Here is a 23,866-nt window from a genome sequence, read left to right as displayed (position 1 = left end):
GAAGTTAAAAATCAATACTTTATGATGCATCCTCCATCTTTTGCTACTTAAGAATATAGAAATAAAAAACCTGAAGCACATGGTAGGATTCAACTGCTCCAGTTTGTATTCCAGACTTTTGTTTTCTAAAAGTTAATGTGTAGCAACAAAGCTCTCTTTAGCTAAAAGATAGATGTGTCAAATTGACTGAACTTGCAGGTGCTTATTATAAGTCAAGATGAATCACTGTGGTCATGACTCTTTCCACTGAGCAGGAATCCAACAACAGGTGATTGGCTCAATCTTGACTCTCGCAATGTAGATTCTAGCCAAGTTTGAAGACTGCATAAGTGAAATACACTCCTGCTGATTTTTTTCCTGGATTTTAGATTGCTTCATATTGGATACAAAAATCCTGTTTTCAATTGCTTCACTACTATCTTTTAATTTAGTTATACCAAACAACAATTCAGTTGCAGGGAGCAGTATGTAATACAGTATGAGAGCAGCTTACTGCACAAAAGCAAGGGACTCCTCCATAACATAAAAAGTAACTAAAAACATCATGTTCCCTAAACTAGAGAAAGTTGTTTCAGGATAGTCAAGTTTCTCACTGCAACTTGTCTTTCTGTAGATGCCTGGGTATCAGGGAAGAGCAGTGAAGAATACGTAAACAAGAACAGATATACACAGAAGTCAAATAGCTGTTAGTCTTCCTACCTGTAGGATTTAAATACTAGAAGAGGACTATGATATGGTCCAAAGGGAAATGGTTTCACTTCTGTTTGTTTGTTTTGCGATGTAACAAAATCCATGTCCACTGAAATTTCCTAGGAAACAGACAAACAGATATACAACAATTGCTATACCACCTAATAAGAACTAAATATGCGGGTTTTCTTAAGACATTTACCTGACCACACAACAGATCTTCCTTAGGTACTATAAAGGAAGTACTTTTCATTAGGAGCTCTTTCAAGCTGTCAGCTTTAGCATAAAGCTTTTTCAGTTCATCAACATTCAACCCAAGGAACAGCTCAGGCTCCTCTGATGCCTTTTTAGAAAGTTTGTTTTTAGTTTCTTGTTTTGGAGTGTCCATGTGTTTAAGATTTGGTTTAGTGAAAGAATTAGATTCTCTGAACGACCTCCTTCGTTCTCTGTTTGAATTAGACAGAACTTCGTCATCAAAGTAGTTTTCTTCACTGTCCAAAGACAATTTATCCTGTGTAAGATCATGAAGTGATGGCTGAGGTAATGCAAATTCAGACTCCTCTTCTGCCTGAGGTGCAATATTCAATTGTTCCTTGGTTTGAAGAGCACGGGCTTCTTTCAATTTCTGAATCTTCAGAGCATATTCATACTCTAGTTGCTGTAGTCGTTTTTTCTCTAGTGCAATCAATTCTGCTGAATGCTTTTTTGGACTTGATGCAGGGGAGTTCTCCAATTTCAACATTTTGCTTGGCTGAAAAAAAAAAATTGCCTTTATTTTCACATTTACTGATCTAGCGACAGGAGGTAAATGAAACATGTACAAGATATTTAATTCAGAGTTTATAAAAATGTACTTTAAACTCCTGCCAAAAGATTTCAACAAACAGCAGGAAAACTACAAAGGAGTTTGCCATAACTCAACTACCACGTTTGCACATTTCTAAATAAAAATTACCCTACAACATGTACAGGGCTACAATAGGAGTTCTGTCTGCTTTTAAAAAGTGAGATATAAAACAGGTATACACAATGGTGTTGAAGGAATGAGGGGGAATACAAAGTAAAATTTTCAAAAATATTTTAGCTTTGTTTTTCTATTTTTTATTTTTTTTTTTTCAAAACAGAAAGATCAGATCCCCACTTCAGCATCCTTGCTAGATACTTTTAACAGGATTGCTGATGTCTACAGACAGTATTTCCTTCACAGGGACATAGCTCCTCTTAGTATTTCACTACTGGCATGGCAATATATTCCTGGCACAGAAATTCCAGCTTTGAATAGTTTCCTTTTTTAAATGCTCAGTGTTTTTTCTGTTGAATTCTCAAAAAATATAGGAAACCAACATGAAATTTCCTACAGTGCCTTTGAATCATTTTCCTGAAATCCCACTTGAACTACGTTTCCTAATAAAGATTTCTATTGTTTTTCAAGTACAGCATGGTTTAAAGGCACACAACAGACTTACTCCAAGATGATCTTGCTCCAGTTTTCGTTTCCCAATTTCCTTACTTGCTACAGCTTTGGCTCGAGCAAGTTCTTCCCCATATTTTAACGCCAGAGCTTTTTTCACTGTAACTCGTTGTTGAACTTTATGAATCTGAAAAAAAAAGAAAAGAAATACTACAGTAGGTTGCAAATCTTCAGGTATGATGACATAATAAAATGTAATCAGAAAAGACACAGCAATTAATTTATGATTAATTCAAAGAAATCCTATTGCCTCCAAAAATCAGGCCTCTCGTTTCAAGATTTCCAGCTCTAGGAAACAGAAATATTTTAAAATTAAAGTTACTTGTTCCTGAAGCTTCTTGAGAAACATCTTATTAGCATTCAAGATCTTCTCTGTTGCTTGTAGCTGTTCAGCCAGTTTGTTAATCTTATTTTCAGCAATTCGAACATTCTCTCTCTTCTTGGCCTCTTGTTGCAACAAATGCTTCAAGACAGATTCATCCTTCATCAACAGAAGTCTAAAAGCAGAAGAACCATGTAACAAATTTTTTTGCAAAGAGAAGTTTCTCAGACCTATCGCTGCTCCTCTAAAACCCTAGTTATTTAAGAACCCTATTTCACTTAACAAACAGCATTTTAAGTTTCTCCAGCTAGTCTTAAACATCCATGAGACATTAAATATTGCTAGTACATACAGCAATTTTCAGTATCCCAAGTTCAGGATGTCAGTATGAAAACATCCCAGTTATGAGACAAGAGAAGGTAAGCAAGCGGTGTATCTTTAATACTGTTTTTAACATTAAGACATCCCAAACACATACATTCTTGCTTTCTGTTAAGTAACAGCCCAATTCTTCCTTAGGGCACATACTACAGCTTGCAATCTGCTAATGTGTGTATTATGGCACAACATCAGAGTAATTAAATATAAAAAGCTATGCATTAAAGGAAACAAGATAAAGACTTAGACAGGTGTGAATAAAGGCAGGGCAGAACAATGTCCTTCAATTTATGTCTGACCAGGAACCAGTTTTTCACAAGACCACAGAGAAATAATCAAGTGGCAATAGAAGCAGAGAAGAAGGATGCCAAGAACTTTTATTTTCTACAGTAATTTGGAAGAAGGATGATAAACATGGAAGAGGCATGCTAAAAGAGAAGAGGTGTACAGGAAAAGCTTCAAACAGCATACCTATTCAGCAGGAACAGTCATTCATTTCTACCTATCAGGCATATCCCATTGAAACATGCTACTCTCAAAGTGTACCGAGTAACAAAAAGCACACTCTTTTTTTCATGTATATATTAGGTGGCACAGATGATATTCTAGTCATTAAACATAAACACAGCTGAAAACAGCTTGACAACCAAACTTTAAAATTACTAAACACCACAATTGCTTTCGTATAGCAATAGAATTCAAGACCAGATAGTTCAAGATGACAGAAAACCAATCATTTGCTGTACTTGAATGCTACACATTCAAAAAGATTACTTACCATTTTCATCCTAAGCAAATAAGGTATGACTTATAACAGTGAAACACATACCTGTTTTTCTTAAGCTTTGCTTCTGCTTCTGTAACTTGTTTTGTCACTACTGCTATTCTCCCAATTCCATCAACTTCACCATCAGAATTTGCAGGGGATGAATTGTTTCTCAGTGGATCAGACTTAATTAAGCGCTGCTTCTCACGACTAAAACAGAGATATTAATGTTGAAGCTGCTGAACATCTTTGCTTTTAATTTCACTGTGTACTCCCAATAGTTTTAAAATGTTCAAGAAAGTAGCAGGACAAGATTTCAAGTTAAACGAAAAATAATTTTCCACAACTGCAATCAATTACTGTAAATCAGTTCAAATTCAAGGACTTCCTTTAGACTCCTAGGTTGTCTTACTAAAATAGAGTAAAATTTTACTTTAACAATTAAACTTGGTTGTACCTGGCAATCTCTTCTTTTAAGAGTCTGTATTCTATTTTCTTATCTTCTGGTAGAGCCTCTGGAGTTCTCATTGGATCATTTTCTTTTTCTGATTTTGGAGGGGCTTTTACTTTTGAGGCCTGTACAATGAGGTTCAGGTCAATACCAGTCATACTAGTTTAAAATACAGCTATTAACTACTATTTTTAAGAGGTATTTCAGCAAAAACTTCAAGCTGTTCAAGGCTAATCAGATCTTTTAAGCCAATACTTTTTTTGCTAGTAAATAAATATGCACTGAATTTTAACTGAAAAAAAAGAAGCCAAAATATATTACAAATTCTATCTTCAGGATGCCATCTTAACCAAAAAATCATTTTAATTAGCTAGTGCAACCCAAATCACAATGTCATATAGTCCAGACAGGAGTAACATACTCATTCTTGCCCATTTCTGATATAATCCAGTATTTCTTGACCAAATTCTAAAGTTGAAATCCCATATACAACGCAAAATCATTATTAAAATAAGCCTATTAAATGCTGATAAAGTTTACCTCAACGTTTCTCCTTGCTTCTTTTATCATAGATTCTAGTCCTCCAAATACACTGTTAGTCGAGTTAGACGGCTCTCCATCAGACTCACTATCATCTGAATCGTTTAATGTAACCACAACAGACTTGTGTTTTGGAAGCTGTGGGGAGAATTAAAGAAGTTTTATAGCAAGAAGAAAGAGTTAGGTACAGATACAACCAAGCACATATTTACTAGAAGAGAAAAAGGCAGTTAACTCCTTTTGTTAGCATGGCACACTTAGTCTACATTATAAGAAAATAAGCAAGCATTTGTGCATCTCCACTAAAAGACAGAGACACCATACCAATTTTTAACACTGTGACACAAAAGGTACTCCAACGTTTTCAATGTATTCCCAAGTATCTGCAGCATATTTATGTTTGCATGTTCATAACATACAAATCACAAACCTTTGACTCCTATAACCTCATGAATTATTCCAATTGCAATGACAATTATGATCTGCCATTTGCAAGCAATTTTTTGAAGTAACTGACAGGTAACAATCAATGAAGTTTGCATTAGAAATGTGGTGACAGACATACCAGAACGCCCTCATCTTTCAGCCACACAGTTGAGATGCCTCTTGTCCCACAGTTATACTTAGCTGACTTTACAGTGAGCTGCTCAGGCAGTTAAATTGGCAGAATACCAACAGTATATAAAGAACATACGAAAAAGAGATTAATCACTTTTTGTTGACATCACTAACTGAAACAGCTCACTGAAGATCAGATGTCTGCCAGTTCCAGCACAAAGAAAATCCAGAAACAAGCAGACAATTTAGATTAACCTCAAATGTTCTGGAGTTACAGCTTGAAAAGAAGCAACTTAGTTCACATTTCCAGGACTGCTCTTCCCATCTCCCAGTGTAGGTCTGGACAATTACAGTTACACTATTAACCTTCGTCTCAGGACAGGACCTTCAAACCTCTTTAAACCTCTAAGTGTCTTTTAAAGAACATAACCCACAAAACCCCCTACTTTTTAAAGTGAAAAATTCCCAATTTCCACAATTATTTCTTTTTTATATTCTCTTTCTGGACAGTTCTTAGAATAAGGATCATATCTACTACTCCTGCACATGTTACAGCTGCATCATTTTGGCACCACCGGAGCACGGGTAGGTGAAATTCCAGTTCATATTGGTGCAAGGCACTGCTCCTCTCCTCACAAATATTCTCCGGGTGTAGCTCCATGGAAACCTGAATTTATCAGACAAGGCACCCCACCCTTCTTGTCCTCAGATGCCTAATACACCCCTTCCCCATCACTGGCTCTTGGTATTAAAAGACCAAAACTGCCAAGCTGCTTTTGGCACAGCTGTGTAGGGTAAGCTGTCTCCAACTGCCTTCCTCATTTGCCTTCTAGGGGAAAAGTTGATAGTGGGGAGGGTCAAAGTCAGCTTTTCCCAGGTGTTATTTTTTCACGTGGTTCAGCAAAATGTTTAGCTATCAGTACAGTAACACCAGGCAGCTACCATCACACTGCCTTCAGGAAGACTTGATTTCTACTGCAGGGGAACCACAGCCTCAGCTGTAACAGCGGATCTCTCTCCATGATGTTATAAGGCATTATTTTCTATCTGTGGTGAACAGATCCCTGACTGTCTGTGATTACTTTGAAAAAGGGTTACAAGATGCCACTGAAAAAACAACTAACTGTAGGCTATCACCATGCAGAGGTCCTCGACTCCACAGAAGAAATCTCAAGGTTTGTAAATAGAAAACCTCTTCTGAAATATGGTACAGCATACTCAAACATTCAAAAGCTACCAAGCCCTCAAAACTATGAAAACATGTCTAAAAAAAAAAATTAAAATTTTGCATTTTCTATACCTTTGTGATTTTTCATTTCTGGATATGTCCAAAAACACTCATAGAAAAACTATCAGTTTTTAAGTTCAAAATTAAGTGCTCATGAGTTCTTTTTTTATGCTCTAGTAAGAAATACCAAATACTACAAAAGTTAAAAAATCATAAGCATTCAATACGAGTTGTTTCTAAAAGCTTAAATTAACAGAAGTAACTGATACTGCTTTCACAGATGACAGAAATACCCTGTGACTACTCTCCTGTAAGCATTATTTGGCCATACATGCATGTATGTTATGTATAAATATTCTGTATCCCAAGCTATTGAAAAAAATTATTAACAACTGCAAAATTATTTGTTTCTATAATCATTTTTGTAAAAAAAAAAAACAACAACAAGCTAGCTGATTCAAATACAAGGTATTAATCTCTGTCAGCTTTAACTAAGCTAACTTAGCAACTGGCACTGAATTTCAGTTTCAGGTTTTTTTTTTTTTAACATTTACATAATGCCTTTCAACAGTACAGCTGATAAGAGACATTTATCATGTTACCAAAACAAACAGCTCCCCAGTAACATGTGCTCTCCCCTCATTTATTCAACAGCAGTTAATGAAGTCTCATGACAGAGTATGCTGTAATTTAAGGGTTTTTTTTCAGAATAGGTTTAGTATTTAACCACAGGAACACTTAAAAAATGTAAGTAAATGTGAAGCAATTTCAGGAAGGATATAAGCATGCCTAAATTGAACAACTAGTCTGGTTATATTTAGAAGATATGAAGATGGGTATAGAAAAAAAAATATATCCACTTTAAGCTTAGGAGCACCATTTTCCTAAGAAAGGAAAGGAAAGTAGGCCTTAGAAAGACCAAAAAAGAAATATACAAGTGTATTTTTTTTTTATTATGGAATTATGGGCAAGCAAGCTGCTGGCCAGCTACGGCTAGATTTGATAGTGATACAATAGCCTCAATGATACTATACACTCTTCCAAATTTAGTAAAAAAAAAAAGCTTTAGAGACAACATCCACTGACAGAAAGGCAGAGGTATGGACTCAATCATACTATTCATTAGAAAATCTGCATGGGAAAGAGCTACAACAAACCAAACTTTGTAAGATGTGCTGTTGAAATAATCGCAAACCATCCACTATGCAGGGTTCACTGCCATAAACAGAACAGTAGGTTACATGGGCTTCCAGTTGGCATAAACACAGGCAAATATGTTTTTACAGCACATTTCCAACAATCCAAGGAGACTGCTGACATCACACATCAAATGCTAGCGGCACATACCTCCCATGACCATCCAAATGAAGGTCAAGTTATAGAATATGGCTTGAGCTAATGTAATGAATGCTGCTGCTGCCTGAAGAGAATACTCTCTCCTGTCTTCCACCCTCACTCACAGACATGCCATCTGCCACCACTTCTGTGCTAGCTCTGATGCTCACGCACTGTTCACTGAAAAAAGTGAACTCCTCCTAGAAGGAAAAGTATCTTTTCCCCCTCAGGGGTTAGTTTTCTCACCAGTTTAGCATGTTAAATTTAAGCAACAGGACTGATGCTCCAGATCCCAGGTTAAAAGGAGGAGACACCATTTGGTCAGGAGCAGACTAAGAGCAAGACCACCTCTTCTTTGGCACAAAAAGTGATTAGATTGGCTCAGCTACCACTGAACAGCACCCTTTAGCCTATGCTAATCTGGAAAAGAAATCAATTGCACTATGCTTACAGTCTCTTCTAGTTCAGATGAGTGCTGGTATGTTTTGATGCTCTCTTAAGCTGAAAATTCTTACTTCAGTATCAAGTTCTTTCTAGAGGAGCATATGGATTTTCAAAGTCACTAATAATTCAAACATTTAACTGAAACTCCACCATTCTGTGCTGTCTCACTAGAAAATCTTAAGTCTTTTTGCTGTTCACTTGAACTGAGGACAACTTCAACACACAGTTTTGTTAACAGAAAGCATCAATATTTCCTTACTGTGATCACTGCTCGTGGAGCCCTCGGTACTCTAACAAACTTTGTGTTTTGTACCCGTGGCTGTGAGACTGTATTAATACTGACAGTGGACAGATTGCTTCTTGGCACAGACTGCAAATTATCTGGAACAGGAGGGGAAGGTGGACCACTGTTACTTGAGGTTTCCTAACAAAATAAAACAAAAATACCGTCATAAAAATACATACTATACACAGCTATTTTAAAAGACAAAAGCATAAATGAGATGGTTCCATGCGTGACTTGGAATTGTGACTTAGGCAGACTATCTGAACGTATCAGAAAAGTCTTGCAATTCTACAATAGTATCAAAGAAGCACACAAGACTATGCCAGTTATTCATAGGTCAGCTGCAATATATCTGTGACTTTTTAATGAGGTCAAAAACGATTAAAGTTTTCGAAATTACGAACTTTGCTTCTTAATCCAAAAAAAAAAAAAAACCCAAAACAACAAAAAATAGAACCGTTAACCTCTCCTGACTCCTTTTGCTAGAAGGTTGGAACAAAGTGTCTTGTTTTCTAACTGACAGCTGATAAATAACAAACATTTTTTCCAGAAAATAAAATCCCCATTCGCCTGAACTTACTCAATTTTTAGTTTCATAATTTCTTCAGAAATAAAAGACAAGCTGCAATTTACAATTCAAAGGGTGTTTCAGGGTGGGTTTTGGTTTCTTTTGGGGGAGCAAAGGGTGACAAAGTCACATAATTACTTTTTTTTTTTAAGTCATCAAAAAGGTAGCACAAAAAAAGCCTGTAGTCCTCACTTAGCACATCATATTTAAGTTTTGGTCAAGATCACCATCTAGAGGTTTACATTCAAAAACCAAAAGAGTACCTCAGATCTGAAAGCTCGTTTGTTGGCTAGAGACTTGAGTAATTCTTCTCTTAAGAGCATCTCCTCTTCCTCTTCCTCATCTGCAAATGGAGGTTTTGGTGGCTGTTCCGGCTCTTCAGGGGGAAGCGGAGGAAGAGGTGGAGGCGGCTCAAGAGAAACACATGAAATACCCTCCATGTAAAGCTGGCTCAGAGATGGTACAGGCTGAGAGAAAAAGAAAAACAAAGGTTTGAAACTTGAAAGTTACTATTACTTTATGATTATGTAGCAGAAGTTGAGTCCTAAATTATTTCATGGTTTAAAACTAATTCAAACTACAGTGGATTTAGACCACTGTCAAAGGCTGCTACTGAACGGTGAGCAATTACTCAAAGATGATGACAGATGGAAACAACAAGGTTATACTTGGATAGTCGAGTAGTGCAGACATACAAACTAAACATAAGTGAGAGTTCAGAACCGGAGATAGTCTACCCACAGAAATATGGCTCACCAGATAGGTTCACACTGCTTGAAAAGCAGTCCTTAAACAGTTCTATGAATTTGTCTTAACTAACAAAAAAAAAAAAAAAAAAAAACAAATTTTTTTTTTAAAAAAGTTTATAAATTTTTTTTAAAAAAAAAAAAAAAAAAAAAAAAAAATCACAATTTCCTTTAGTCGAAAATTCAGAAGCTGTCATGACAGGGAATGGCAACTTTATATTGCTTTACTAAGGGTAAGAATCATACAGTGAAGAAAAGTGGTGAGGAAAAAAACCTATACTAATTAAATTTCATTGTGGACTCTTAGTAGAGCAGACAGACAGCATATAGTCAAAAAGTACAAAGTTTGAAAGAAGGACTGATAAGCTACATTTTTGTCTATTCCCCCCCTGAGGTAACAACTCAGAGCATAAGTGTATCTACATACACAGCCTAGAAATAAGAGGGAAAGTTGCCTTGCAGTAACAATTCCAATTCATTATTTTTTTATGTGCTTCAGGCAACTTGTTTTGCTATTAAACAACATAGCTCTAACAACGAAGAGAAAACAGGAGACTTCCACTAAACAGGATTTGGATCAGCAAAAAAATAGCTGATACAAGAAGTTTTTAAAAAGAAACCAAAAGTCTACCAGGTAGTCAAGGGAACTGCCAAATAGAGAATTGTATCAAAAACAGAATCTAAATTTAATCATAACTTTAGCATTAGAAATAAGATACAAAATAAGAAATCAACATTTCAAAAAATAACATTCCTTCCAAGGTTACTTACTGGAATTGGAGGTGGCAGGGGTAAGGAAATTGGTGGTACTGGAGGTGGATAATATCCTATTGGACACTCAAAGAAAGGAGGCTGCACTGGAGAAGAAGCTGTAGATAAAAAATTAGGTATTGAGTATAAGAAATATGGCAGGTAATTACTGAGCACCAACTTCAACTGATTAACACAGCAGGAGATGACATATTTTACTGTGTGCCAATCTGAAAGGTAACATCAGACACAGCACAGTGCATTTATTTTTTACATATATGTATATAAATGGAGTAGTTATCTGTCCTTCTTTTATTTTACATGCAAAATGCAAGTACGGCCAAACAGTACTACTAAGGTAATGATTTTATTCATGACTTGGACCTCATTTTGAGGTCCTTATTTATTTAAGTGCTGCCCCTCATTTTCTGTTGCACACTCCAGAGAAGAGCTGGACTCTGTCTTCTCTGTAACTGCCCACTAGGTGGTTGAAGACAGCAGCAAAAACTTTCCTTAGCCTTCTCTTCTCAATACAAACTCAGCTCCCCTAGTCTCTCTCCATAAATCAAGTACTCCAGCCCTCACTGAACTCTATGAAAAACAGGCCTGAAAACAGTTTTCCTTAGTTAAAAAGGTCCTTCAGTAGACTCCTTCTAGTGCATCACTATCTTTAAAGGCTACAGTTTGCCTTTATAATCAAAAGCCATGGTGCTGACTCCCATTTCACTTAATGTCAATTGGGAGCCCCAAGCCCTTTTTTGCAAAGTTGCTGTCTACCCAGTCAACACTCTGGGGCCCTTACTTTCTATTCAGCTGCTTGGGAATGCGAAAGAATAAACTCTACAGTACTGCACTGACAACAGCACAACCTTGAAGACCTTCAAAATACCATGACAGTAGAGACGACAGAGAGGACGTTAAAAGACAACAGAATTAGCTCACCTTCAAATGTTACTTCTGTAACTGCCACATCTCAAAAGAAAGACTTTCCCTCTAAAATGATAGCTCATTTCCTACTTTTTTAACTGTTTTTACCACTCACCATATAAGAAAACAAAAAAATAAGGCTTACCTGGAGAGTTAGTTTCACTATCTGTATCCATGGCAACTTCATCATAATTATCATACTGATATATGCCTCCTGCACTATCTGTAGACGGCTTGTCCAAAGACCATCTCAAGTCTGTATCTGAAGACTAAAAATACAAAAATGTGTATTTTATTTAGCTGGTCTGACATTATTCTTTTAGAGCAAAACAATTAAAAGTAAATTTTAGAAACAGACCCTTATAATTTTGCCTTTAATTGCTTTATAAATACAACTTACTTAGCTGGTACAAAACCAGCAAACTGAAGTTTAACTTTTGATTAACGTTCGTTAGTAGGTAGTGACCTGACAAATTAACAGTTTTAAAACTGCATCTCTTCGGGGGGGGTGTCATGATAACATAGAAGCAATTTTTAAATATCTATTAGGCCATTATGTATCTGGTAAATTGCCATGCTTGTATTTCAGAAACACTGAAAGAGGTTTAAATGCTTCAATATTTCTGTTAATTTGTCATGGCAGTTACTAAGAGTGCTTGAACTACCTTTGTTAGAAACAATACAAAATTGCACAAGGGTCATCTTTACTATGACAAATTCAGGTGGGGAATCCTTTTATTGTCCCAGAATGAGCCACATACCACAGTGAAACAAGCCCAGACACTGCCAACTAATAAATCAGATTTAAAACACTATTAGCCTCAATTTTCTACTTCTTATTATTATAAATGAGACTATTCTATAACACGACCTCAAATAGGAAGTCCCAATTCCCTTAGTTGCAGTTTCATTTCTCACTACAGCATCAGTAGCTCCAAGCACTTGAAACACCCAGCTGCAGCAGCTGTACTTCCACCATGCTTCCATGATGATTAATGCTGAGGAAACACTGTCTTTTTTTTTTCTGTACAGTATCAACGTTTTAGAGACCCCACATTTGTGATTTAAGTGCCTTTTGCTAATCTTAAGATGAGAGAATGAAGACAGCCTACAAGTGTGGCATGATGACCACTGCAGTTAAGTCCGTTCCTTCGTAAGTTTGACATGATTCTGTCATCCTGTAATGAGACTTAAGCAATTACCTTTTGTGTCTAGGCTTATTTTGTACCTTGACAAATTAAAAATATACTATAAAGAAACCAAACCTCAGATAACGTTTTGAAAGGACAGGCCACTGAAGTCGTATAGACACAAAAACTCTGAAGATGTGGAAGCAAAACTGCAATCTAAGAGAATAAAGTCAAGGAAGTTTGATTGACTGTTTTGTGTTAGATTACAGAATGCTCTTTGAGCACAACCTTTAAAAATCTTTAGGAGAAAAATGCTTTATCGCTGACTTGCAAATATACAACTCATACAAAACTGATGTCACCAAACCCAATGTGATTGCCTGTCTAGCATGGGATTAAAACACCATAAACACTGAAATATTTTGAGCTTTTCTTTTGCTTTTTTAAAGGGGGGAGGGCAGATTAGGAGGGACACAGACAGAATCATGAGGGGCGTGATTCTATTAACAGCTGGAAAGCAGCCCTGAGGAAAAGGACTTGGGGGTGTTGGTGGATGAGAAGCTCAACATGAGCTGGCAATGTGCACTGGCAGCCCAGAAAGCCAACCACATCCTGGGCTGCATCAAGAGAAGCATGGCCAGCAGGTCATGGGAGGTGATTCTGCCCCTCTACTCTGTGCTCGTGAGACCCCATCTGGAGTACTGTGTCCAGCTTTGGAGTCCTCAACACAGGAAGGACGTGGACCTGTTGGAATGGGTCCAGCAGAGGGCCACGAAGACAATCAGAGGGATGGAGCACCTCTCCTATGAAGACAGGCTGAGAGAGCTGGGGTTGTTTAGCCTGGAGAGGAGAAGGCTCCAGGGAGACGTTATAGCAGCCTACCAATATCTGAAGGGAGCCTAAAGGAGAGCCGGAGAGGGACTCTTTGTCAGGAAGTGTAAAGACAGGACCAAGGGTAACAGTTTTAAACTGGAAGAGGGGAGATTTAGATTAGATACTAGAAAGAAATTCTTTACTGTGAGGGCGGTGAAGCACTGGAGCAGGTTGCCCAGAGTTGTTGTGGATGTCCCATCCCCTCTGGAAGTGTTCAAAGCCAGGCTGGGTGGGGCTTTGAGCACCCTGGTCTAGAGGAAGGTGTCCCTAACCACGGCAGGGGGGTTGGAACTAGATGATCTTTAAGGTCCCTTCCAACCTAAACCATTCTATGATTCTAAGACAGAAATTACTCATGAACTTAAACAACATATAATAAATCTGTTACCCTGCTTCTTGATCTCCTCTTTCCTCCAACTAGCTTCATAAACCGATTGTACTGCTCTTCTTGATTTGAGAGGTCCCTAATTTTTCTGATTTCTTCTTCTCTCTTTCTTCTCTCCTCCTCCTCTTCTTGTTTCCTCTGGTCTTCCTCTTTCTGACGCCTGTCTTGTTCCTTTTGCTGCTGCATCTTCTTGGATGTCTTTGTCTGTTTCCTCAAAGCTTGCTTGGCTTTAAATAAAAAAAAAAAAAAATGTGTGATTAACTCCACCTTACCTAAATGATTCCCCCTTGACTCTTAAGTTCTTCAAGAACTTTGAGTAGATGTACTGGGTTTTAGAAGAATTAAAGGCTCATTGTCCAATACTTCACATAACATACTACGTTTTTTTATTTCAGAGGTCATGCCATTGGTAGCCATTTCAGTAATATTAAACTTATTACCTGTAGCACTAGTTTTTTTTGTTGAGTGTGCTTTTGTACTGGCTTTGACTTTCTGTGTTACGCTTTTTGTTTTTGTCAATTTTTCCTTGCTTTCCTTCATCACCTGTTGTTCTTTCTGCTGCCATTTTTTACTAGCAGACTGAAGTGCAAGAAGCCTAAGCTGCAATTCAGACATCTCCTCCTCATCATCAAGCAGCTTCTTGAAAAGAAAAGAGAATAAAAGGTAAGACAAAAAGTCAAGAAACATCATTTAGACCCAAAGCTTTTTTGAAAAAGTCCTTTGAAGTCTGTCCAAAAATTTTTACCAGGAGAAAGCTTAAAAATCCTACTGTGCTGGTAAGTGTCATTCCTTAAGAACGGACTGTTTCTTTTAAAGAAACATTTCTGGACTGCAATTTGGAAAAAGATATCAGAGTATCATAATGCAATTATGCCTCATCTATGGAGAAACACTGTCTTACCTTTTCAGATGTACCATCTGAACTGCTAAGCTTTCGCACTGATGTTTGTTCCTTGTCTTCTGCACCTTCCAAAAGAAAAATATTATTTTTGGGCAAACTGTTTCGCATGAGACAGAGCTACATTAAAATGATGTGCAGAATTTAATCCATTCAAACATATTTTATCAGTATCATTGGTAAACAGTGTAAAACAGGATAGCAGTTGTATACATATATTAATGTTGGTTAACGTGCTTTCAAACTTGGCATGTCCGAGGAAAACCACATCATCATGACACCATAAGCCTAAGGCAAGATTTGTCATTTTTTAATGATTCTCTGTCTTAAGGTTGGCACATACTTCTCCAAGAAGCAGATCCAAGAAGCAGAGAAAAAACACATTTGGAGACAAGGGGAAATTAAAACTTCTTGCCATCTGTTTTATGCTACCATCTCATATCAGCTGCTGTCCTAAGCATCTCAGATTCCAGTGGCAGTTATTTTGAGTAACTGGTCAGTCTTTTGCAGCATTAAACATAAAGCCCAAAAGCTACAGTAACAACACACTTGTTCCATTTCATGCCAAAGGAAAAAAAGGAGTTATTCTACGGAAGTGAATAATAAATAGTAATGCTTTCTTACTAAACATAAATATGTTGACATATTTGTTAGACTGCCTAAAAGCCATATATCCATCTGATTATTACATAATGTATATTTAAATTAACATATTATACTTTATATAATATACAGCATTATGTATATTCTACATCATATTGTATAATTTAACATTTATAGCTAATAGCTATTAATACAATCAACAGCAAAAATATAATTATTTAATTTTTAAATAAATATATATATTTATATGCATCAGAGGAAGGAAATAAACATTTAAAGAAGCCTGAAGATCTTCACCTATATTCGCCCTTCTTCAAAGGGAGATTCCTTCCCACAATTCTAATTGGCAGAAGTTTGCACTCTTCCTAATTTTTTTACAAAACGTCACATTCAAAAAAGTACTGTTTAAAATACACCAAGATCTTATACGTAAAGAAAAACGGTATGTAGCAAATGCTGAAGGTCTTCCTACTTGCATATGCACACATTTTTTAAAAGCGCACATACAAGAGGAAGAAAAATAATATTTAATACCCACATGTATTCTATAAAAGTCAAACAAGTTATTACTCTAAGCAAAGATGCCAACCATTCAGTTGACAGAATGGAAGCAGGGAGATGGCTGGTATGTTGGTTTCTGTGACACAGACTGATATATGCAGGGACATACTACACAACTAAAACACTCTTTCAAACCAGGAGCAGACCACAGAGGCAACATAGACTAATGGGCAAAAAGGGAAGGAAAGCAGGGAATACTGTAAAGCCTGTCAGAACACTTGAACCACAGAGAATTAATTCTGGAGACACAAACTTCCCTGAGTTTTAAGACAAGTTCTTCACCTTGAACAGGTCTGGAGAACATCCAGTACACCATTTAAAAATAAATATAATGGGAAAAACAAGTTTTGCTAATTTCCTAATATACACATAATCAAGTAGTATACATTCACTTGATACACATGAATCTGCAATAACTGAAGTCAGCTGGGTTTTTCTACTTTGGAACCCTCTACTACATTGTCACAAACAGTCACCGATACATAACGTGTCTGCTTTCAGATTGTTTTTAATGTCATACATTGAGTGGTGTGCAAAAATTAAGATGATCTTGATGTCCACACTATAGCACCCATTTTCATATATATCATACAAGCTGTATTTTCAACTTTAGTGCTTTTCAGTTTTGAAGTTGGAAAATTTTTTTGAGGCTGTTTTGCTTTTTAAATAGCTCTTTTAGTCCTGCCTTATTATGTTGTTTTCCTGAAGGGTACTGGGTTTTCTTCTATAGTCAAGATCTGTTGGCTTTCCTCATGTTCCCCATTAAAAAAATACACTACCTCTCAAACAATACTAAAGCTTTTTTTTTTTTTTAGGTGAACAAGAAAGACACAAGGGGCAAAAAAATACTTAGAATGAGGTGGTTTGACTAGTAATTACCATTTTTCCTCTTTCAATTTCTTTACAAGCTTTGTCTTCTAAACTCATACTCTGAAGTTATGTATAAATCATTCTGACTTCCAGCATTCTTGTCCCACCTTTCTTTGTATTCCTACTAATTACTCACCTGTGTTCTTAATCCATCCATTTACTACTCAGTCTCTTCCCACTCAAATTGGTAGTTTACATACACTGACAAATTAGCTAACACAAGATGATGAGTGATATCCACAAGCACACCCTCAACTACAGTAAACACTAGAACTAGATAAAGCCTCAGAATAGGAAGTTTGAGCTCATTGCCTTGTTTTGCTGCAGACTTAAAAGTAAGCTCAAGGACTTTCACCACAGGTCAGCTGGACACAATAACTTTGTTTCTCACTAACTGGTTCATGCATCTGAGCAATTATCCTTTTTGGCCAGCAGAACTATCTGGGCAAGATGCTTACTCTACCTTTTGGCTACATTTCTTCTACAAATCATTTCTATTTCTGGCCCATGATATCTTCACTACTCATGAGTATCAATTATGACCAAAACAATTCTGGTGAAAAATCTCATACAGGTTTGTCACACTGAAGAAAACATGTAACAAAGATGAAATGCAGAAAAAGATGTCTCCAAATGTTATCTTTTCTGCTAAAAAAAAAAAAAAAAAAAAAAATCACTTTTTTTTTTTAAAAAAAAAAAAAAAAAGGGAAAAACAGAAGGAAAATTAAGTGAAAGCCAATGACTTCTACTACAAACTGCAATTAAAACTTTCAAGTCTTGTTCAGGTGCTTTTTACCAAACTAACACTTAGACTGAAAAAACACATTAGTTAAAAGCAACCCAAAAAAATGCTTCTGAGCATGTTTATGTAATTCAATTAATTACATAAAACAAGAATTAAGTACATTAAATCTGTAACTTAAAATGTTTAACATTTAAATTAAAATTAGTATTTTAATTAAAATAAAATTTTCCCCAACACCTAATAAATATGAAAGACAACAGCAAGCAAAAGAACTTTACAAACTAAAACAACTTTATAAGTATTTACCTTGGACAGATTCTGTGACTTCAGATTTTTGTGACAACTGTTTCGTTCCTTCTTTGCCTTTTTTTAATCTGCTCCTCTCAGCTGGAGTAGGCAGTTTTTGTCTGAGAGGTTTCAGTTCAAATGCCTGAAAGGCTATAACCGGATTTTTCTCCTCAGGAGATACTTCTTTTATAGCATCCGTTGTAATACTGTCATTTTCTACAGTTATTTGGTCCTCGGTGTCCGCTGTTTTATCATCAGCTTGTTGTTCACTCTCTTCCCTGTTGCTCAAAGCCAGTCTTTCATCTTTATTAATGTGTTCAAGCTCTAATTGTATCTGCTTATACTTCAAGAGCAGATCCTCAAAACTTTCTTCCACGGAGTTCTCATTTTTAGAAGAGTAATTCTGCTTTCTAGATGGGGACCTTCCAAAAGTTTTGGCTGAATTAATGGTCAAGAAAACTAAGACAAGAACATGTATAACCTTAAAACAGTAGCAATATGATCACTGAAGACTCAACTATGACAAACAGAACTTAAGGTCTTTCTCATATATTTTAATTTTACCTTAAGGCTAGCTTGAAAAATATCCCTTACAAATATGAGCAGCATGCAAAAGATATGCCCATTATTACATACTGACAGCTTAAATAAACATTTTCTCAATCCAAAAATTTAAAATATCCTAGTCAGGACAAGAATTTCTTGAATTGCCAAGAAGGCTTGTCTCTTGCTTACACCTGCCTCCCAGAAATAACAGCTGTAATGCTGAGAAGGTTCCCCACCACAGAGGGCAAGTCAGACTTCCACAGTTCATAACTCAAGTATTGGCTCCCCATTTGACATTTTGAAAAAGGTTAAATTCATTCTCACTTATCTCCTTTCATAAAATGCTACGTCTATTCACTGCACAATTACACACTGCAATAACCGTAGCTCAACAAATGAGGTAAGGCACTGAATAATCAACAACTGAAGGGGGGGAAAAAAAAGGCTAAAGACTTACCATCAAAATATTAAAAAAAAAATGCTGAGATGATTGGGAACTACTAATTACTCAGAAAAGGTTGTCTATGCATGCTCAAGGGATACATTCTCTTGACAACATGTTGTCCAAGACAGGCAATGGAAATATTCTTAGGCAACTGTATCCAGAACACAAGTCCTCCCGAGTAGAGGTTCACCTTCTCTTGCCTTAACCTGACACTTAGAAAGCTAAACTATCCTGTAAAATAATCATGCCCGGGGGTAAAACTTTTAGGATACTGAGTCAGGTTTGACTCACTTGACTTTCAGTATCAACCCCGCTGTGATAACAGCTGACTCACACCCAGTTATGTGAAGTGCTTTTTCATCAACGTCATCTCTTAAAACAATAAATGAAGTAGAACTAAAAATTAAAATACACATCCTCTGAATGCAGACACACTGAATCCAGCGGAAGGTAACTTTATATTTGTCTTCTGCTCACATCATGCATCAATAACTTGGATGTTTTGCTATGCTAACTTCTAACATAAGTATGAAGAGTCTTGATATGTATCCCACAAAAACAACTTCTGTAATATCAGGGAACGTTTTGGTATACATGCTTTCTTAAGCTTCAGCACAAAAAGCAGAAACTAGTAAAGATAAACTACATGAAATCCAGAAGGCAATCAAACAAACTATAAATATGCTGAAAATATTAAGAGCTGTGTGCAGTATAACACCAAATTATTTAGTAATTATATTTGCCAAATTCACTTCCAACACAGTTCTACTTCCAAAAAGACAACTACAATAGTGATTTCATGAGCCACAGGAACATGTGAAGCTAATTATGGGACTTAACATCACTTATAAAAATAAGTCTAACTATTATTTGATATTGAAATACTTCAATAGCTTCTGGAGTCATCTAGCTTTGCCTTGTTACCCAACGCTATGAGATGCTTTTTGTGGTCAGGATAATTCAATTGCTAGAGCTCCCACAATGGTATTCATCAGAAATTCTGTGTTTCACATACATAGGAAATTTTTTACATGTGGTTCTACACACAGAATGCAAGACTACATGGTGTGCTATGAAAGGCAGGTAGGCATATATGCATTAAAACAACAGCTATTCTTCAGTCAACACAAGAGAAGCTTCAACCCACAACCCAGAAGAGACCAACTAAAGAAACTGGGGGGTTAGACACAAAGAAAAGCGTACACCGTGACGAGTTCAGCATCCAATGGAAACACAAAGTCACATTTTGGTCCCGTATTTCAGACTCAAAGTTCCACAATTCTCTATGCAAGAATTTCTGCAGAACGACTATCAAACAGCTTCATGTTAAAGTTGCTTGGAATTAAAAGAGAAAGCCTATTAAAAGCTAATACCCAACAAGAAATAACAAGAATTCTTATATTGCTCCACCATGTCGTTTACTTCATTTACACATACACTTCTACAAAGCATTGTGCAAAGACACTTAAAACATTTCATTTCCTGGGGGAATTCCAAATACCACTCCAGGCCACAAGCCTCCTTGTACCAGTTGATGTGGAGGTCTCTTCTGAAGTCACATGCCCATGAACTATGCCCCTACTCCATTAATGTTAGCAACACAGAGGTACCTTAATATTTAGGAATACCTTAATATAAACTCCTTTAAGTGGCAAGGATATGAAAATACAGAAAAGTGCTTACCCTGACAGAAAATCATGGTCCTTTCTTAACAACATGATCCATAAAAAAACTGGATGTCACTTATTAAAAAGCAATAGTATTAGAACCTTCTCTATCATGTTTAAAAAGAAGAGTGCATATTAAGTATCAGGGGGAAAAAACCCACAAAAAACCACAGAAACCCAACTTCCTTATTTTCTGCTTTTGGTTTTATGGGGAAAATAAGGGAAAGTCGGCAAGGAAAATTATAAACACACTTAAGTGACTTGCAGCTGAGGTGTAGAAAAACACATATATAATACTAATTATTGCTTAGTCTTGCATTTAGATAGCACAGACCTGTGATAGACTTAGAGGCACCCTATCAAATATGCCTGAGATTCCTGTCCTGCTGTGGGAAAGATCAAAGCACAGTGGTAACCTACACCTGAGTGAATCCCTGATATATAGGGAGCAGCAAGAGCAGCAGGTTCAAAAATTCCCTAGAAAGGATTGAGGTCCTTGGTGCTCGGGTTCCTGCTTGCGTGACTCTGCCCAGGTGCTGCTTCAGAGACCCCCCGGGTTGCAAGGTTCACAAAAATAAATGTACTCTTTGTATTTCATCCGTGGTTTTGTGGTTATTCCTGCATCCTGCCTGTCAGCTTACAGTTTGAAAACAGAATTATTAGTTCCTCCCTCTTTAATTAAAAGAGGGAAGGAGGTTCTGTATCAGTAATAACACGCACTGCAAGGACTGCTTAGGATGATCAACAGGCTTCCCCTGCAAGATACTCATTCCACAGAAAGTAACCATTTTCTGGTACTCAGAGCAACACTGCAAACTAAAAGAGTTAAAATCTATTTTCAGCACTAGAACCATCTTGCTGTGTGACCTTGGGCAAATAAGGTCTTCACTTGCTGCATCTCAAGATTCTTGAAAGAAGAGTTCTTGTGACAGCTTTAGTAATGCTGTACCTTTACCAGATGAGATTAAATAAAAGCATCTATTTATCACCAGTTTATATACTCCACCCAAATTTAAAAAAAAATAATAAGTGACATGGATAAATAATCTTGTATCTAGAATAAAACAAGGATCCAATGGATAAATAATCTTGTATCTAAAATAAAACAAGGATCCAACGAATAGCTTTCCAAGCCTTAAGTCCTGGCACAAGTAGGAAGATTCCTGTTCCTGGGATCAAACGCACATCCTTTGACTATTGGTACGGAGAACAATAAAACGCCCTAAGATTCTGAAGTATATGTTTTAAGCACTTGCTCAGTGCTTTTTCACATTCACATACATTTTCAGTTAGGCAACAGTGCAGTTACACCAAGTTTCAGTACCAGGCTGCACCGAAATTACAATGAGCATCAGGATTTTTTTGTTTGGTTCCCCCCCCCCACCCTACAGCAACCCCAGAAAACGAAAGGAGCTTTTTCAACCACTTTCAGTTCCTACTCCTAAAAGGAGGTAACATTGTAACTCTATTAAAAAGGCCAGCTAACCAACTCTACAATCAGAGGAGAACATCCTAAAAGGGATGCTGGATATAGCTTTATAGAGAAATGGAGCTTTCCTATGTTACCCAAACTCCCATAAAAACCACATTCTGTGCATACAGTCCCGGTTCAACTTAAGTTTAGCTTTAGCTATGTGTAACAGTCTCCGAAGGGCTGGAAGCAAAAATGAAAAAACAGCGGATCCTTCATTGCCCAATAAGGCAAATTAACAAGCTTAGGGTTCTAGCTTTACAACCGTGACACTTTAATTATATACATTAAAACTGCTGCACCAAAGGCTGACCCCGCTTCACAATACTTGCACTTCGGGCTAGAAAAGCAGCGACCTGGGATCCAATCGACTACAGCTTTGTTTCAGGCTACGTTTTTTCCTTACACAGGACTGATCGGCCGGATTGCAAGCCAGGTCACGGCAATAATCCGGCTTCCCAGCAGCCTCTCCTTGAGCAGCAGGGCCCCCCAGGTCACGGCCAACCCCTAGGACTGGAAGGGGAGCCTCTCTTTCCGTTATCCCTACGGCAGTCCTAGTGCCGGAACAGAAGGAAAAAGCGTCCCTTCCCAGGGACTTTCGGCCACGTAACCCGGCACTGACACACACTCAGGCCCACCCCTGCAGCTCGGCCTCCTCGCCTCCGCCCCTTCTCACGTCTCAAGGATACATTTTCGAGGCGAGGGCTCCCTCCAGCCCTGGCTGCTGCTGAATCCGGCGCCGCCTCCCCCTCCGGGTGGCCTCCCCGGAGGGTTGCCTCCCCGCTCGCCGCCGCCTCGGCTCCTACCCCAGCGCCCTCCGCCCCTGTAGGGCCGGCCTCGGAAACGGAATCGGTCCAGCGCATTGTGGCTGCGCTCCCAGAAGGAGAGCCGGGGGCCCGTCTCGGAGTGCGAGCCCGACGGCATCCGCGGCGCCGGCATGGGCGGCGGATGGGAGCGGAACGAGTCCTTGGGCCGATACCCGCCGTGGCCGTGCAGGTGCCCCATCTCCGGCGGGGGCTGGTGCCGCGAGCGAGGGAAGCGCCGGCCGGAGGAGGAGAGGGAGATGTCCCCGCGGAGGCCGGGGGGCGGCCTGCGCCTCGAGTAGGGCCTGCTGGCGACGAGGCCGCCGCCGGGCTCGGAGCCACAGCCGCCGCCGCCGCTATAGGGCCCAAAGCCGTTGTTGTCATCGTCGCTGATCTCGCCGTCCTCCAGCTCCCCTTCTTCCTTCGGGGAGAGCCCGCTAGGATCCAGCGCCACCGCCTCCCCGGGCGCGGCCGCCGCCTCCGCGGCCGCCATGGGGCCCAGGCCAACGGTCTCGGCCAGGCAGCGCCACTCCGCCCGTTTCGTTTCCTGCGCAGGGCGGCCCCACGCACCGCCCCTGCCCTGCCCCGCCCCACCTCTCGCGAGACCCCCGCCCCGCCCTTCGCCGCCCGCCAGGGAAGAATGGGGCGCTGGGTGTGCTGGGTAGTGTAGTTCGTAGCTGGGGGCTAGGGGCGTGTAAGGCGAGGGGGGCGGAGAAAGACGGTGCCTCAGCCTATAGCGGGGCGGCGGCGGAGGGCGGGAGCCAATGGGGGTTCGACCCGCCATGTTGGTAAAGGAGGCGAATGGAAAGGCCGCCATCTCGTTGAAGGGAAGAGAGCTGAGAGGAGGCAGGAGGATGGTGAAGAGATGCTGAGGCGCAGTATGGCGGCGGGCTGCGCTGCTCTCTAACGTAAAACTGTTAGTGGCAGGGTTCTCTAGGGCACTCATGTGGGTGCTTGTTCCGTTGCGCTTCAGACCCTTTCTCCGTTGGCAGGGCCTGTGTCCCGCCACCCCCGCAAACGGTGTACAGGCTTGGAAAGAAGGAAGAGTAGCGGGGGTTCTGCCAGTGCACAGCACCCCTGTGGGCGTTGTTAACCCACCACCTTGCTCTCAGTAGCTAACC

At 38.7% G+C, this 23,866-nt stretch overlaps 1 protein-coding gene across 7 annotated transcripts in view; it reads right to left on the bottom strand.

Moving 5' to 3' along the window:
- ZFC3H1 (zinc finger, C3H1-type containing) overlaps positions 1-23,304 on the bottom strand; it is a 44,088-nt gene extending 20,784 nt beyond the window's left edge. For 4 of the 7 annotated variants that reach the window (XR_001414285.1, XR_001414284.1, XM_014963674.1 and 1 more), the window contains exons 1-16: positions 22,632-23,304; positions 17,832-18,251; positions 14,750-14,814; positions 14,289-14,487; positions 13,852-14,075; positions 11,606-11,729; positions 10,555-10,652; positions 9,301-9,504; positions 8,443-8,607; positions 4,619-4,756; positions 4,085-4,203; positions 3,691-3,837; positions 2,484-2,658; positions 2,157-2,288; positions 893-1,441; positions 700-809 (exon numbers count right to left, since the gene is read on the bottom strand). Coding sequence is in view for 5 of the 7 variants with exons in the window: in XM_014963674.1 (XP_014819160.1) it covers positions 700-809; positions 893-1,441; positions 2,157-2,288; positions 2,484-2,658; positions 3,691-3,837; positions 4,085-4,203; positions 4,619-4,756; positions 8,443-8,607; positions 9,301-9,504; positions 10,555-10,652; positions 11,606-11,729; positions 13,852-14,075; positions 14,289-14,487; positions 14,750-14,814; positions 17,832-18,251; positions 22,632-23,238 (3,476 nt within the window). In the remaining 2 variants the exon portion in view is untranslated. The remainder of the gene's footprint in view (positions 1-699; positions 810-892; positions 1,442-2,156; positions 2,289-2,483; positions 2,659-3,690; positions 3,838-4,084; positions 4,204-4,618; positions 4,757-8,442; positions 8,608-9,300; positions 9,505-10,554; positions 10,653-11,605; positions 11,730-13,851; positions 14,076-14,288; positions 14,488-14,749; positions 14,815-17,831; positions 18,252-22,631) is intronic. The other 3 variants (XM_014963670.1, XM_014963672.1, XM_014963671.1) reach the window with 2 other exon arrangements.
- Positions 23,305-23,866: the final 562 nt, after the last annotated feature.

The sequence above is a fragment of the Calidris pugnax genome, unplaced genomic scaffold, assembly GCF_001431845.1.
Source record: "Calidris pugnax isolate Ruff unplaced genomic scaffold, ASM143184v1 scaffold44, whole genome shotgun sequence".
Lineage (NCBI taxonomy): Eukaryota > Metazoa > Chordata > Aves > Charadriiformes > Scolopacidae > Calidris > Calidris pugnax.
The sequence above is the reverse complement of the archived record's forward strand: the minus strand, read 5'-3'. Positions and strand labels throughout refer to the sequence as shown.